The sequence below is a fragment of the Pseudozyma hubeiensis genome (genome assembly GCF_000403515.1).
Source record: "Pseudozyma hubeiensis SY62 DNA, scaffold: PHS52, whole genome shotgun sequence".
Classification (NCBI taxonomy): domain Eukaryota; kingdom Fungi; phylum Basidiomycota; class Ustilaginomycetes; order Ustilaginales; family Ustilaginaceae; genus Pseudozyma; species Pseudozyma hubeiensis.
In genome coordinates this window covers 113,386-128,767 of record NW_012133834.1, presented here as the reverse complement: position 1 = coordinate 128,767, position 15,382 = coordinate 113,386, and the positions used below count along the sequence as shown (strand labels likewise).

Genomic DNA, 15,382 nt, shown 5'->3' with positions numbered 1-15,382 from the left:
GAACAAAGTGTGTGTGCATTTCGAGATGTGGGGTATATAGAGAGAGCTGTTTGAATGCTAGGAAGACTTTTGCAATTCGGCCGACCAGAGTTGAGAGAGTTGCTGCAGTTCCTCTTGATCCTGTATCGACTGTTGTTCGTCCGTGTCTGGATGTGGTGCCGAGGTGAGGTTGAGAGAGGAGAAGGAGTCTTTGATGCCGGCGGTGACTTTCTGCCAACGATCGGTGAGGGTTGATCTTGTCTCGCGGTTGCCGAGGAAGATTTCGGACCAAGAGACTTGTTTTGGTCCCACCGACGGTCTTTCCTCTTGTGTTTCCGGTTCAGCGGTGGGCGTGGTTGATGCGAGTATCCCTCGTGGGTTCAAGCCTAGAGCCTTCCACCGCCGGTGTAATGATTCGCTCTCTTCCTGGATCCACTCAGGTTCCGCGGTGAGTATCGGCGAGGGGGAGCGCTTGAAAGAGAAGAAAGAGGTGCTCGAGGAAGGCGGATTGAGATGGTAGAGAAGTCGAGAGTTGTAGTCGATGGTGTCTTGGAGGAGGGAGGTGTGGATGCGATGGGTGAGGAGGTCTGCTTTTCGTTGTGTGGAGATGAGGGCGTGGTTGAAGGCGAAGGAGGTGACGACGGTGAGGAGGAGGATGGGTGGGACGGAGGAGGGTGCGAACCACGGTGGTCGCGAGGGAGCTGACATGGTCGTAGGGTGGTTGCCAGAGGAAAGAGGATGCGGAAGGCGAACGAGGACGAGGAAGATCGATGAGCAGAAGAAGGGTTGAAAGCATCACTTCTTCTCGAAACCCAAATTCGTGTTCGGAGAGTCCGAATTCCGAACTATGGACGGGCGCGTGGCACAGACAAAGTGTCACTTTCCGCCATCCAAAGTGTTGGTCTTGCCTTTCCACCATCCCTCCTCTCATTCGAGTACACGAGGGGTCAAAATGTCCAGCGGCATCCAGTCCGAAGAGCTGGCATCCCGTCTGGAGATCAAAAAGCACATCTCGTTCCTGCTACGATGTCTTCGGATGCTACCTCAACCCTATACCTCTGCCGATGATCAACGCATGACACTCGGCTACTTTGCCATCGCCGGACTCGACCTTCTCGACGCCACGGACAGAATACCGGCAGACGAGAGATCCGAACTCATCTTATGGGTGTACGAACAACAGCTCCCCACCGGCGGCTTCCGCGGCTCTCCCAGTTCGACTTTCTCACCCTGCTCCTCATCCGCAACAGGTACAGCCAACGTCGCGATGACCTACGCAGCACTTCTCATCCTCGCCATCCTCCAAGACGACTTCTCACGACTGGATCGCAAAGCCCTGTGGCGATTCATCGTCGCATTGCAAGGGAAGGACGGTGGGTTTGCGGCGGAAGAGCAGGCGGTAGGAGGGATGGTAGATCGGGATCCACGATTCACGTACTGCGCTATTGCTATTTGCTCCATGTTGGGAGAATGGGGAGGTGTGGATGCGGAAGCGGCGAGAGGGTACTTGAAGGGATGTCAGAGGTACGATGGTGGGTTTGGGGCGAGTGAACTGCACGAAGCGCATGCGGGCATGACGTATTGCTGTATTGCAGGGCTCCTTCTGCTTCCGCAGCAGGAGGCGGTATGGGAGAGGAGGGACGAGGCGCTGTCATGGCTGGTGCATCGACAAGTGGCTCCCGTCGCGCCACAGGTAGAATCAACAACGACGCAACCACACGACGATCGAGAACCTTTGACGTCAGACTCCGAGGATGACGACGAAGCAGAACTCAGCGGTGGGTTTCAAGGCAGACCGGCCAAGCTGCCACCAGACGTGTGCTACTCGTTCTGGAACGGAGCAGCTCTGGCGCTTTTGGAACAGCACGACTTGATCGATGGCGTTGCCGATGCGAGCTACGTCTTGTCCGCACAGAGCAAGGTTGGAGGCATCGCAAAGATACCTGGCGACCACCCAGATCTGCTGCACACGTATCTGGGGATGGCTTCGCTGGCGTTGCATCAGTCTGGGGAGGAACAGGCAGCCGAAGCATCGGATGATCATAGAGGAAAGGATACAGGGATCGCGTTCGGATTGAAGCAGCTCGATGCAGCGTACAACTGTAGCTTGAGCGCAAAGGCGTGGATACGGGAGCACCTTACGAGGTGAAGGGTAGTCATCGATGATCATGCGATTCGTGTGAACAAGCAAAGCATCATGTCATCTGTCTGTTCAACAGAGGAAGGATCTCGCGTGCCTGATGAGCAGTGTAGCGCAGGATTGCCGTTGCAGACAAGCCAGTCTGAGGTGAAGAATCGGGATGTTGGCATGCCACCCGATTCGGTGCTGTGTGTGATTGTGGTGCGACTTTGGTTTCGAGCTGCGAAAAAAAAAGACAAACAGCTCATTTTGCAGCGGAATTTCTTCCAAGACGGGGCAGAGCAGAACCAACACACGCGATACGCGTGCACAACGCACCGGCCAATCCAATCCAGTTCAATCCCAAAATCACCGCAAACCCCACGCTGAGCCGCCTCGTTCAGGTGTGCTGCCTGCCGTATGCAAAAGTCGAGATGGAAGAACAGAAAAAGGCAAGACGTGCATCCCTCTTCCTGTCCAACACCATCCCCGCCAACACCCACGTACGACCAGCAGTGCTCCATCGGTCATCATGGGCGTCCTCTCCTACCTCCTGTTGGGCATCACCCATCCATCCGAACTCCGCGCCATGATCGGATACAAAGTGTGGCGCGACCCTCTCAACGACATCAAGGCCAACCCGGAAGCATCGGGTTGGGACCGCGAGCGCATGCGAGACTGCTGGGGCTTCCTCGACCTCACCTCGCGTTCCTTCGCTGCCGTCATCAAGGAGCTCAAGGGCGAGCTCTCCCGCGTCATCTGCCTCTTCTACCTCGTCCTCCGAGCTCTCGACACGGTCGAAGACGACATGACCATCCCCGTCGAACGCAAGGTGCCCATCCTCGTCGACTTCTACAAGTACCTCGAACAACCTGGCTGGAACTTCACAGAGAGCGGTCCCAACGAGAAGGACCGTCAGCTGCTCGTCGAGTTCGACAAGGTCATTGCCGAGTATCAGTTGCTCGATCAGGGGTACAAGACCGTCATCTCGGATATCACCGCAAAGATGGGCGCCGGCATGGCGAGCTACATCGAGCTGAGCGCAAGAGGTCCGCTCAAAGTAGGAACGTGGAAGCATTTCGACTTGTACTGCCATTTCGTCGCCGGCTTGGTTGGAGAAGGTCTGTCCAGGCTGTTTAGCGAGAGCAAGTTGGAACGTCCTTGGTTGGGGCATCAGTTGGAGCTCTCGAACCACATGGGTCTGTTCTTGCAAAAGACCAACATCATCAGAGACTACGCCGAAGACTGCGAGGAGGGTCGTTTCTTCTGGCCTCAACAATGCTGGGGCGACGACTACGCCAACTTCAAATCGCAACCCGAAGTCGCCCAGGGCATCGTCGAGACCAAACCGGGATCCAACAAGTTCCGCCCCGTCCAAGGAGAGCTCGGTCAACGCAGCATGTACGTGCTCTCCTCGATGCTCCTCGACGCCATGTCCCACGCCACCCACGCCCTCGACTACCTCGCCCTGCTCAAGGAGCAGTCCATCTTCAACTTTTGCGCCATCCCGCAAGTCATGGCCATCTCGACCCTCGAACTCATGTTCAACAACCCGGACGTGTTCAAGAAGAACGTCAAGATCCGCAAAGGTGTCGCCGTCGGGCTCATCCTCAAAGCGGTCAATCCACGCGATGTGGCCTACACGTTCCTCTCGTATTCGCGCAAGATCCACGCGCGTCTCACGCCTGCCGATCCCAACTTTGTCCGATGGTCCATCGAACTCGCCCGCATCGAGCAGTGGTGCGAGACCTACTACCCGTCCTTCATCGCCGCCGTCGCAGAGGGCAAACCGACAGATGCCCGCGCCGCTGCGCTCCGATCCTGGTCCGAATCGCGTCGCACCCAAGCCCTCATCCTCAAACACACCGGCACCACCAACCCCACCTCCCACGACGCCCAGCTCGCCCTCGCGAAAGCGAAATCGAGCGCTGCCGATCCAAGAGACCTCATGACCGAAGACGAAAAGGCCGCACAGGATAAGAAGGACAGGGAGGAGATGATCAAGTTCTTCGTCATCATGCTGGTGGGTATGACGAGCTTCATGTTCTTGGTGGCCTTGATCACGTGGGAGATCGTGTGGTACTGGACCATGGATACGCCCGATCCGGTGAGCGTGTACGTCAAGCTCGCGTACTACAAGGTCAAGGAGGAGGGGTGGAACGAGGTCAAGGAGGTGCTCAGGACGGTGAGGTTGAGCTTGCAGCATGTGTGGAAGCATGGTCTGAATTCGACCAACAAGTTGGAGCTTTGATGCAGAGGTGAGCTGAGAGCAGTAGTTCGCACAGTCGCAATATTGATTCGCTCGTTTCTCACCCATCGCAACTCGCCATGTCTGTGCCAGTTTCACACACACAAACCGTTTCGTTTTGACGACCATCTAATTTCGCCCTCGATCGGGCATCTTAACGAACCATGAAAACCTGCACCAGCTGCGTCTCTACCTTCTTCTTCCCCTTCTCGGCCGACGCCTCGGTCTCCCCTGCAACATGCAGGTAATGCAGTTCGGCCTCCAACTGTCTGCTGTGCTTGGTATCCTGCCTAACCACGATCCTGCCTTTGATCTTGTCGCCCTTCTTGACATCGACGATGGGCGTTTTCAGGACGAAGAGCGTCTGTTGCCAGTGAGTCTCTTTGCTGAAGGGAGAGGTGGAGAAGCAGATCATCTTGCCCTTTCCCGCGTCCGTTTCTTGTGTCTTGGTGGATCCCTTCAACTCCATCCCGGGAACGTCCTTTTCGGTGAGGGTGAAGGGTGGGCATTCGAGGGTTTCGCTTCCGGTGAGTGTCGAGGAAGGAAAGAAGAAGGTATCGAACCAACTGATGAACCCATGCACCTCGGCAACATCCTTCTCCACGGTCAGCGTGAAATCCGCTTCCGGTTCCGGCTGTCTCGCCGGCAACGTGGGCAGATCCAGATCCGCAAAACACTGCGAATCACTCACCACCTCGTCCTTGTCCAGCACATCCACAAACGCCTCCTCCAACAACCCGGTCGTCATCGCCTTCATATCGAACCCATGGACATCGTCCCAGAATTTGAGTTTCGTCTGCAACAGTGCTGGGCTAGCAAAGGCTGCGAGATGCATGGTCATCCTGTTGGGAGCCAGCACGCCGTTTGGCGACAGGTATCGATCCCGCGCGACGAGCACGGAGGGGAGCATGTTTTCGTACAGCAAAAAGTAGCCCATCCACTCGCTCACCAGCAGATCCACCTTCCCCTCGTAGGGCGTGAGTTCGGAGGTAAGGTCTTCGAGTTTTCCGCGGTGGACCTTGATGATGTGGCCGAAGCCGTTGGCTTCCACGTTCTGCTGCGCGCGCTCGACGATGGCGGAGGCGTCGATGGCGATGACCTGCTTGGCCCCCGCGCGCGCGGCGAACATGGACAGGATCCCCGTCCCGCAGCCCACGTCCATCACCACTTTGCCTCGGATCAGGTGCGCGTTCTCCGGAGCCAGAAGGAATGCTGCGTACGACAACGTGCGTGCGGAATCGGTGATCATGGTCTGGTGGATCGAGTTGGTCGAGTACGAGTCAAAGTAGAGGATGTCGTCTTCGGCGTCGTTGGCTCCACGACGCGTGCGCGCCGCCGAGGTGCTGAGCGAAGCCGAGGCGAGCGTCGATCGTTGCTGTTCGCTGAGAGGGGTGGCCGAAGATTCGGTGAGGTCGGTGGAGGAGAGTCCGAGGGTGGATGCGTGGATGGAACGAAGTTCGTCGAATGCCGATCTGGCGGTCGCCAGCTGTTCTTCCAACTCTCGGATCCTCACTTGGTCCTTCGACAAATCCTTGTTCGCAACATCCTCCTCTAGCAGATCAAAATCCACCTGCAGCAACCCATCATCCTCGTACCCCTCCACCGGCTTCAACTCGTCATCATCGTTCCTCCACCCACCGTCCCCCTTCAGCCCATTCACCTGCTCGACACTCAACCCATTCCTCCTCACATAATTGATCAATCGAATCACCTCCAGCGTATCCAACTGCCACTCCTTCACGATCCGCACCAGATCGCAACCTTTCGTCTTGGCATCCTGCAGCGCTTCCAGCGGCGACTTGAACGAAGCTCGTTGACCTTGGAAATCGGGAAACAGCGCGAGGGTGCGTGCTGCTGGGTTGCTGTCGTCCGACCTCCAGTCGCCGTAGTCGTTGTCGTCCGAGAAGGTGGCCGAGGCCGAGTCCGAGTCGGAGACGTAGCCTTCGGGATCCTTGTGCACCATCGTTGCAATAGCGTTTGTAAAGAGAGGATGAAGGAGCAAAGGTGGGTGAAGTGGAGCAAAGGGAAAGAAAGGCCATCTTTTTCCTTTTGGGCGAAACCTCAAATTTTGAGAGCTTTCAAGAAGAAACAGATTTTGGAGCAGGATTCGGAATGTTAGACCGTACATCATCGGGATGCGAGCTCTATCCACCAGACAACGACGCAGACACACACGATCACAACCCCAGCTTCGGGTCGACAATGGCAAGATTCGCTTCACTTTGGTCTATAACGCGAGGGAAAACAGGACAGGAGGTGACGGCGTAATCAGGCCTCGAAAACACCAGCGACGACGGCGAGCATCATGACGTCGATCTCGGGATGCTTCTGCTGCATGTACGCGTCCATCTTCACGAAAGTGTTCATCGCTGGTCGGTCGGCGGCGGCATTCGACTTGTGCTGGGGGAACATCTCGTCCGCCACCATACCGCTGGCGTCGATCCACAACCTCGAAGGATCTCTCGGCTCGTTCGAGTTCGCTTTGACGAGCCTACCCGAGCCAGCAGCGGCTTTCTTGAACTTCGAGACGAGGCCGGAGCTGCTGCGTGCTTTGGCGGCAGCGAGTGCTTCGGGTTGGAGGCGTACGACCAGATCGACCGACCACGAGTAGATGCCGTAGCGCGCAACGCTCTTGAGGTGGTGACGCTGGTATCCGGCCGGTGGAGCGCTGGGCAGATTCCAGCTGAGGATCTCGGCGTCGAAGGCGACGACAGACCAGATGACGCCAGGGTGGTTCATCTCCAGCGTCAAGCTGCGCGTCCCCGCCTCGAGGTCGATGACCTCGTTGACGGCTTTGACGGTGAAATGGTTGGTCTCGGGCGCAGGCGAGGCGTACTTGGTGCTGAACCCGGCGGGAGGCGCGGGAAGTTGGAACTTGTACGGCGTGAGGAACGCCGACACAGGGTAGAGGATGTCAAAGTCTGGGTTGTAGTCGTTCATCTCCATCAGGCTCGCCTGGCTCTCGGTGGGCAGACCGAGCTGCGACTGGAGCTCGTTGGACAATGCCTTGAAGCCGGGTGCGGGATCGGCAGAACCGACGTTCATGAACCACTCGTTGGAGGTGATGTTCTCCACCTGGTGCACAAACAGGCGCTTCGGGTGAGCTGCGTCGAAAGGCTTCCATGCGGGACTCGCAAAGACGGCCATGACGGCCGCGGTGATGCCGAGCAGAGCGAGGATGGTGCGCTTGAGGTTTTCGGACGTGTATCGGTGCGCCAGAGGGATGGCAAACGGCAGGGTGAGGAACGTCAGCACAGCTGTGATGGTCGCGATGATGTGATCCGCGGGCGAGATTTCACCCATCCTGCCCGTGAGCGGCACGAAGAGGTCGAGGAAGCTGACGATGCCCTCGACGCCGAGCACACCAGGAACGATGGTCATCAAAGGGTAGATGTACGCCGAGACACGGTTGTCTGGCGCGACGAGTTTCTCTTCGATCGGACCCATGCCGACGAGCGCGAGGTCGTTGAGCGTGGTGACCACCGTGAACGTGAGCGAGGCGAGCGCCATGAGGTAGGCGCTACCGATGCCAAAGGCGTTCATACCGAGCAAGCCGAGGTTGAAGAAGATGCCCATGCCCGACAGGCTCGATCGTTCCAGATAGGGCCTCTGGTACGGCTTGCACAGCTTGGCGGTGAGCAGCTGGACGATCAACACACCAGCGATCGCCGGCGGACCGTAGAGCAGGATGGGGAAGAACTCGTGCGAGTACCAGGACATGCCCTTGCCCAACAGCCTGGTCATGATGACGGCCACGACGTTGGCACCCAACACAGCGCCGACGATGGATACGATGGCAGAGAGCGCGCTGAGGATGGTAAGGTTGAGTGCTCCGATGGCCGACTCGGAGCGGACGACGGTGGAGAGCTGGAAGTTGATGAAGGCAGAGAGGCCCATGACGATGCTCTTGAAGGCCTTGTTCTGGATGTGAACGAAGAAGCGACTGGCGATCGAAAAGTAGATGGGCAGCGTGTGGCGCGTCTGGTGCGGCTCGATGGTGCGGAGCAGCGTCTGGCTCTTGTCTTTGAGGCAGAGGTGCTCGATGATGGCGAGCGTGTTTTCGCCGAAATGCTGGGTGGCACCGGGCTGCAGGTACTGAGGGATGTCCTTGCGCGTGTGGTAGAGGTACGAGTTTCCGACGAGAGCCATGTCGAGACCGCTGAGATCGTTGCCGTACTCGACAAACTGGCGGAAGTCGGTATCGGACAGGATGAGACCGGTCGAAAAGACGTCGTTGGCGAGCACGGTACCGAACGGATGAGGTACGTGAGAGTAGGCCTCGATCATCTCGGCGCTAGTAGCCTGGAAGAGGAGTTCGGGTCCGCTGGTACCGCACGCTTCGAGGTTGACGACGGCCTTGACACCGGCGTTGGTCTGGTTGTGCTGAGTGATGTAGAGGTGGCTCGCATCCTGAAGCGACTCCTCACCGTCGTTGAAGAGGAGCACGACCGAGTTGTAGAGTTTGCGTCCGGTGCTGGGCAGCGTGAGGATGCGAAGCGCTTCCATGAGGATGGCGACACCGACGCCATCGTCGGCTCCACCCGGGCTAGGCAAGGTGCTATCGAGATGGGCGTTGAGGAGCAGACTGTTCGCCTTGCTTTCGTCCGTGCCGTCCGAGATGCGTACGACGAGGTTGGACATGGAGTAGTAGCGCTTCCAGACGACGTTGGACATGAAGTCGAAGCGGTGGGCGCCGTCTCCGATCTGCTTGAACACCTCGACCTGCGTTCGACCGGGCGACGCAGCGGTGCCGGTGTTGTGGAAGCCTTCGTATCGACGCAACACCTCCTCGAGCCAGTTTTCCGCGTCGAGGTGCTCCTTTGTGCCGACGATGCGGTACCCGATATCGACCGAGAGGTGGTGCATGACACCTACAGCGTTGGCTTCGGAGAAGAGCTCGTGGAACTTTTGGGTTTCGCCCGCCTTGTTGGCAGGCACGATGCCCGGTACCGGTGGATGGTAGGCAGCCGCATCTGCTGGTGTGACACCGGAGGTGATGATCGTCGTGGGGCCGCGTGGAGCGGGCAACTTGTAGTGGAGGTAGAGCGTGATGGAGCCCAAGAGCGAGAAGAGCGCAAAGACGACGAGGACGAGGAGTCCGGACTTGGGGGTGCGGGTGTAGTTCTTGGGGTCGATCTGACGAGCACGCTTGGCGTCGGCGTACTGACGATACTGGGCAGCCACTTCTGCTTGCTGCACAGTCATGGGCGTCCCATTGGTCGAGGTGGCAGCGGGAAGGGTGAACCCGTTGGAGGCGGTGGCCGACGGAGCCGCAGCGCGAGCGGGTGCTGGAGCTGGAGCCGCAGCCTTCTTGGGCGTGTTGCCCCTGCGTTTGTTCGAAGGCATCGTGCTCGGTCGCACAGCAGCTGTTGTATGAACTAGCGGAGCAGCGGTGGTAGTCGAGGAACGAGTTGTGCTGACCGACAGAACGCGATTTCTTCTTGGATTGGGCCTGAGCGTCGACCCGCAAAGCTGAACGGCTAAATTTCGCGCCGCGTTTCCGCATTCATTTCTGGAAGACCGGCGATTGGCCAGTGTCACGGCGAAAAGATCCCATCCCCGCGTTCCGCCATGCAGTCCACACGACATCTCATCTCGGCATGTCCACGGAGAGAGCTGCCGACGATTCTTTCAGGGCACTGTAGTGACTGCAGGTCATTCGCGAGGCGAAGGCGACCCTGCTAAGCTTGAGGCAAAGAACAATGCAGTGACCGCCTTCTTGGATCAACCCTCGGTAATTCAACGCCGAAGTCAAAATCATCATTCACCTCACTCACATACAGACCCTTGTTGTCCTCTCTGAAATCTACTCCTTTCCCAAGCCAGACAACTGACAACAAGCTTCCAAACGGGCCCAAGTCTGTACCATTCCGCTTCCTTCAAAAGTAGACGCAACAAGTTCGCTCTCCGCCCACCAACGTCGTGTAAAAAAAAAGAACGCAAAAAGAATGGTGACAAGAGTGGGATTCGAACCCACGCCCGAAGATAGCAGGTTTTCCTGAATGCTCAGAATATCTTCCTTAATGCTACGCCTTAGACCACTCGGCCATCTTGCCTTACGATGTTGGAGCGGCTAAATGTTGCATATATATAGCATATTGTCTTTCGATTGGGACCGCTCGTTATCTTGACAGGTTCTCGGCTGCTCGGAAGCTTAAATTTCTGGAAAGCTTTCTTCTTGATACGAGACCTCGCCATACCTCGCACAAGCCAGCACAAAAGCAACCACACCCGGCCTCGGCTCTTCTCCTCCTTCTTCCACCAATCCTTCGCTGTACCCTCAGGACGAACGACAAGATGAGCAAGAGGATCCTCGTCGACTGCCACACGCACATCTACACCAAGCGGCTCGTATCGCTGCTGCGCTCTCGAACCGTCAACCCGCGGATCCACACGAATTCACCCGATGGCTCCGAGAAGCTCGCCATCCTTCCGCAGGAGGTATCCGGAGGACGCACCGTGGGTCCGCAGTACTGGGATGTACGCAACAAGGTGTCGTTCATGAACCGTCATTCGATCGACGTCAGCATCGTCTCGTTGGCCAACCCGTGGCTCGACTTTTTGGACGCTCCTCAGGCGGTCACTTCGGCGCACGAGTGTAATGCGGATCTGGAACAGTACTGCTCGGAAGCGAGCCAGCTATTTGCGAGTGCACAGGAGAGTGGAGCGGTGGAGGCGGGGAGGAGGATGAAGGCGTTTGGTATCATGCCGCTGGCGGAAGGTGTCGATCCTGAACACGTGGTGGAGAGTTTGGGCACGATTGCCAAGAGTCCCAGCTTGTGCGGTGCCATCTTGGGCTCGCGCGGCCTGGGAAAGGGATTGGACGATCCCGCTCTGGAACCGGTGTGGGCGAAAGCGGCAGAGCTGGGTCTCGTGTTGTTCTTGCATCCTCACTACGGCGTTGGAGCCGACGCCTCCCAGCCCTCGGGTCTGTGGGGATCGCAAGACAACGGTCACGTCCTACCCCTGGCTCTCGGCTTCCCCTTCGAGACAGCCGCCGCCACCACGCGTCTCATCCTAGCCGGCGTGTTCGACCGTCACCCCACCCTCCGTCTCCTCGTAGCCCACTCCGGCGGTGCCCTGCCCATCCTCTCCTCACGTCTCGCCAGCTGCGTCGCTCACGACCCGCACGTCTGCAACCGTCTCCAGCACGACCCTCGCTACTACCTCGGCAAAATCTACTACGACGCCGTAGCCTACGGTCCCGAAGAACTCGAAGCTGTCGCCAAAATCATCGGTCGCGCCGAAAGGTACAAGAGCGGCAACAAGGGGCAGGTGGAAGATGTGGTCGAGAGGGGAACGGGGAGGATGATGTTCGGTACGGATCATCCGTTCTTCCCACCAACCAAGGAGGACGGGACGGTGATCACGGATGATCAGACAGAGACGTGGAGATCGGTGACGGAGAACTTGGAGGCGATCGACGAGGTGCCGAGCTGGACAAAGGAGGCAAAGTCCGGAGTGTTTGGTTTGAATGCGGTCAAGCTGTTTGGATTGTAACCTCATCAATCTACCACATGCAATCGTAAATTTCGTCGAATGCGATTGCCATTGTTCAGCCGTATCTAACACCAGCCTGTGCAGCAGATCCACACTTATCCGCCGGCGCAAACCAATCTTCAGCATCGCGCATCGTCTGCTGATCGGCATAGTTGATCGTCACGCTCTGAACCGTGCTGTACGCGTTGAGCGCCTCGACACCGTTCTCCCTACCCAGACCAGACGGGTTAGCACCGAGACACGCTGCATTTCCTGAGAAGCTGCCCGTCGGAGCGATGGCGCCCCACGGACTCGATGGGTCGTTCCTGTGATGCGTATTGAGCCAGACGATGCCGGCTTTGATCTGCGGCACCAGCCTGTGGAAGCGCGAGTGGTCGGCCGTCCACACACTTGCGCCGAGCCCGAAACGAGAATCGTTGGCCAGCTCGACGGCGTGCGCGTCGTCGCGGAAAGGTACGACGCATACGACGGGACCAAAGATCTCTTCCTGCCAGACGGTGCTGCTGCGTATTGCTAGCTCTGCTGATGGTGAAAGCGACGAGGTGGTGGAGGAAGTCGCGGAGGGGACGAGGATGGTGGGCGGGTAGAAAGCGCCCGAGGCAAGATCGTGTCCATCGAACGCTGATCCGCTAGGCTTGCTCCCACCAGCAACGCACTTCCACTCGTTAGACGTGGCGCCTTGAACCGCCGCTTCGACCTTGTCCACATGCGTCGCACTGATGAGCGATCCAAGCAGCGTATCTGGATTCTGAGGGTCGCCCATACGACGTGCAATGTTATTGGCTCTGTCTGCGAAGCGCTCCACGAACTCGCTGAAGATACTTTCGTGCACGATGATCCTTGTTGCAGAAACGCAGGTCTGACCACTGGCTACAAAGGCAGCAAACGACGCACCGTTGACCGCCACGTCCAGCGGACAATCATCCATCACGACGAGCGGCGCCTTACCGCCCAATTCAGTAGTGATGGGGATGAGCCTTTTGCCAGCCTGCTCCGACAGCAGAGTGCCGACCTTGGTTCCACCGGTAAAATCGATCTTGCGAATGTAGGGCGACTCGACCAACTGCTTGGCCGTCTCGGCTGCACCGGGCAGGATCTGGACGACACCATCCGGAACACCCGCTTCCTGAATCATCGGACCCAGCTCGAGCACCGTCAAAGGAGCCACCTCGCTGGGCTTGACAATGACACTGTTTCCGGCGGCAAGTGCCGCCGCAAGCTTCTTTACAGCGATCAGGAGCGGGTGGTTGAAAGGCGTGATCTGGAGGACAACGCCGAGCGGACGTCGAGCCTTGTACCCCAGCAGCTGTCCACGCAACGGCAACGTGCTGCCTTCTCCGACGCGGATGAGCGCAGAGTAGTACTCGAACCATTCGTAGAGCCTCGCGAGCTGCGCGCGGAACTCTCGGATGCAGCGACCGGTCTGTTGACTTTCGAGCAGAGCAAGCTCGGGTGCCCGCTGTCGTAGGATCTGCGCTAGACGGTAGAGACACTCGGATCGGAAGTGGGTTGCGTCGGGTGAAGACCACTGGCCGTGACCGCGCTCGAAGACGCGGTGGGCGTCGTCGAGCGCTTTTTGGACTTGGTTGGTGGTGGGGATAGATATGGAGCCGATGGGTGTCGTCCGAGCTGGATCAGAGATGGTGAGACGTGCTGCAGAGGAAGTGGAGTCGGCCTGATCGAAGCGGCCGCTGATCCAGGGGTGTGCATCGTGCATCTTGAAGGTCGCCGAAGAGGAGAAGCGAACAGCGTGGATCGAGGTGCTTGTTCTTGGTATCAACGTCGGCGCAGGCATCGCGCGCAGTCGAGGCAGCCGCATTGTAGCGGTGAAGATGGTGCACAGCCGCGCGTAGCTGAATGTACTGCGAAGCTATGATGAGAAGACAAAAGAAGGGGAGCAAGCAAAGAAGCAAGGAAGGAAGTAGGCAAGGATGTTGCACCGTGCATCTCGGAAGCTCGGAACGGCTTATCAGAAAACCCAAAAAAAAATAAAAGTTGATTTGATCTTGTACCACGCAGCCGGCCAAGGCAAACCGAATCATAAGAGAGCATTGTAAGGCCTATCGTTCCTGCCTTGGGTCGTCTGTGCAGCGAGACCGTGGCGAGGGTCATCTGTCGATGAGAACGACAGAGTGGTACAGTGATGTGCTCGTCCGGCGTGTGTTGCGAAATAAAAAGCTCGGGTCGACGTCGAGCCAGGTCGCGTGAGCCATTTATCGTCCATCTTGGTACGGACCCTGAATCTCTCCAGACCACCACCTAACTCGCCGCTGGTCGCTACCAACAATCCTTTTGAGGCATCACAGCACGAGAGATGACGGTCTCCAGTCTCACGCTGGCGGCCCGGTCGCTTCCCCGGGCTAGGTTGGCATCAGCATCGGCAGCAGCGGCGTCAAGGTCAGTGACGCCTTGGCGTTCTCTCCATACTCCTACGGCCACTCGTTCGCCCGCCAGTAGACTTGGAGCACACGCAAGGGCGAGCACCACCTCAGTGCAGCCTAGCTTCCCCTGCCGACGCCACCTGGCCACACAGTCCACCACACCCGACTTTGTGATCCCAGTGATCGACTTTTCGGCTTTTGTGCGGGCCGACGCTACCGATGCGGACCGAGCACGTACGTCGCACGAGCTGACACAGGCGTTCAAGTCGTCCGGCTTCGCCTACCTCAGCAACCACGGGATCACTCGCGAACAGATCGACGACACGTTTGCCAAGTCGGCCGAGTTCTTCAAGCTGCCGATCGACAAGAAGGACGAGTTGGCATGGAAGGATCCTCGCGCCAACCGCGGCTACGTGGCCGAGGGGCGAGAGCGCGTAACACAAGCGACATCGGCAGAGGAGATCGCGGCGCTTCGGGAACAGACGCCGGACTACAAGGAATCGCTCGAGATCGGCAACGATCGCGATCCCGTGTGGAAGAACGAATGGCCACAAGAGTCGGACGCGCCGCACTTTAAGGATACGATGCTGGCGTTTCAGAAAGCGGCGCACGAGCTGCACATGAAGGTCATGTCGTCCATCGCCATGGGCTTGGGCCTAGATGCGCGATTCTTCGAGGACAAGTGCAACCAGGAATGGCACACGCTCCGTCTGCTCCACTATCCGAGCGTCAGGACGGACAAGCTCAAGCTCGAAGGCTCGGCGAGGGCCGGCGAACACAGCGACTACGGCTCCATCACGCTCCTCTTCCAGGACAGCGTGGGTGGTCTCGAAGCAAAGAACCCGCATACGGGTGTGTACCACGCAGCGGATCCCATCCCCGGCACCATCGTGGTCAACGTAGGGGATCTGCTGGCGAGGTGGTCCAACGATCAGCTGCGCTCTACCCTTCACCGGGTCAAGGCACCTCAAGCAGCGGACGCAAAGGCGGAATACACACCTCCACGATACTCGATCGCCTTCTTTTGCAATCCCAACGAGGACCAGCTGATCGAGACGTTGCCCAACTTCGACTCGAAGGAAGGACCCAAGTACGAACGCATCCTGACCAAGGACTACCTCGCCAAGCGACTCAGCGAGACGTATGTGTAGCAGA

General features: G+C 58.1%; 8 protein-coding genes and 1 non-coding gene across 9 annotated transcripts; 4 read left to right on the top strand and 5 right to left on the bottom strand.

Annotated features, from left to right (window-relative positions):
- Positions 1 to 57: 57 nt before the first annotated feature.
- On the bottom strand, positions 58 to 687 carry PHSY_005636 (flavin containing amine oxidase; the record flags this gene model as incomplete). Its single annotated transcript, XM_012336245.1, has 1 exon — positions 58 to 687. The coding sequence occupies one exon, from the start codon at positions 685 to 687 to the stop codon at positions 58 to 60; it is 630 nt and encodes a 209-aa protein (XP_012191635.1).
- Positions 688 to 931: 244 nt separating this feature from the next.
- Positions 932 to 2,128, top strand: PHSY_005635 (hypothetical protein; the record flags this gene model as incomplete). The annotated part of the gene is made up of 1 exon (XM_012336244.1): positions 932 to 2,128. The coding sequence occupies one exon, from the start codon at positions 932 to 934 to the stop codon at positions 2,126 to 2,128; it is 1,197 nt and encodes a 398-aa protein (XP_012191634.1).
- Positions 2,129 to 2,630: 502 nt separating this feature from the next.
- On the top strand, positions 2,631 to 4,349 carry PHSY_005634 (farnesyl-diphosphate farnesyltransferase; the record flags this gene model as incomplete). The annotated part of the gene is made up of 1 exon (XM_012336243.1): positions 2,631 to 4,349. One exon carries the CDS (start codon positions 2,631 to 2,633, stop codon positions 4,347 to 4,349), a length of 1,719 nt encoding a protein of 572 aa, XP_012191633.1.
- Positions 4,350 to 4,500: 151 nt separating this feature from the next.
- Positions 4,501 to 6,309, bottom strand: PHSY_005633 (protein arginine N-methyltransferase; the record flags this gene model as incomplete). Its single annotated transcript, XM_012336242.1, has 1 exon — positions 4,501 to 6,309. The coding sequence occupies one exon, from the start codon at positions 6,307 to 6,309 to the stop codon at positions 4,501 to 4,503; it is 1,809 nt and encodes a 602-aa protein (XP_012191632.1).
- Positions 6,310 to 6,614: 305 nt separating this feature from the next.
- Positions 6,615 to 9,692, bottom strand: PHSY_005632 (hypothetical protein; the record flags this gene model as incomplete). Its single annotated transcript, XM_012336241.1, has 1 exon — positions 6,615 to 9,692. The coding sequence occupies one exon, from the start codon at positions 9,690 to 9,692 to the stop codon at positions 6,615 to 6,617; it is 3,078 nt and encodes a 1,025-aa protein (XP_012191631.1).
- A 606-nt stretch (positions 9,693 to 10,298) lies between these two features.
- On the bottom strand, positions 10,299 to 10,402 carry PHSY_007646. The gene has a single exon. It is a non-coding gene; the product is annotated as a tRNA-Leu (tRNA).
- Positions 10,403 to 10,643: 241 nt separating this feature from the next.
- Positions 10,644 to 11,846, top strand: PHSY_005631 (2-amino-3-carboxymuconate-6-semialdehyde decarboxylase; the record flags this gene model as incomplete). Its single annotated transcript, XM_012336240.1, has 1 exon — positions 10,644 to 11,846. The coding sequence occupies one exon, from the start codon at positions 10,644 to 10,646 to the stop codon at positions 11,844 to 11,846; it is 1,203 nt and encodes a 400-aa protein (XP_012191630.1).
- Positions 11,847 to 11,901: 55 nt separating this feature from the next.
- Positions 11,902 to 13,641, bottom strand: PHSY_005630 (hypothetical protein; the record flags this gene model as incomplete). The annotated part of the gene is made up of 1 exon (XM_012336239.1): positions 11,902 to 13,641. One exon carries the CDS (start codon positions 13,639 to 13,641, stop codon positions 11,902 to 11,904), a length of 1,740 nt encoding a protein of 579 aa, XP_012191629.1.
- Positions 13,642 to 14,160: 519 nt separating this feature from the next.
- Positions 14,161 to 15,378, top strand: PHSY_005629 (hypothetical protein; the record flags this gene model as incomplete). The annotated part of the gene is made up of 1 exon (XM_012336238.1): positions 14,161 to 15,378. The coding sequence occupies one exon, from the start codon at positions 14,161 to 14,163 to the stop codon at positions 15,376 to 15,378; it is 1,218 nt and encodes a 405-aa protein (XP_012191628.1).
- Between the last annotated feature and the right edge of the window lie 4 nt (positions 15,379 to 15,382).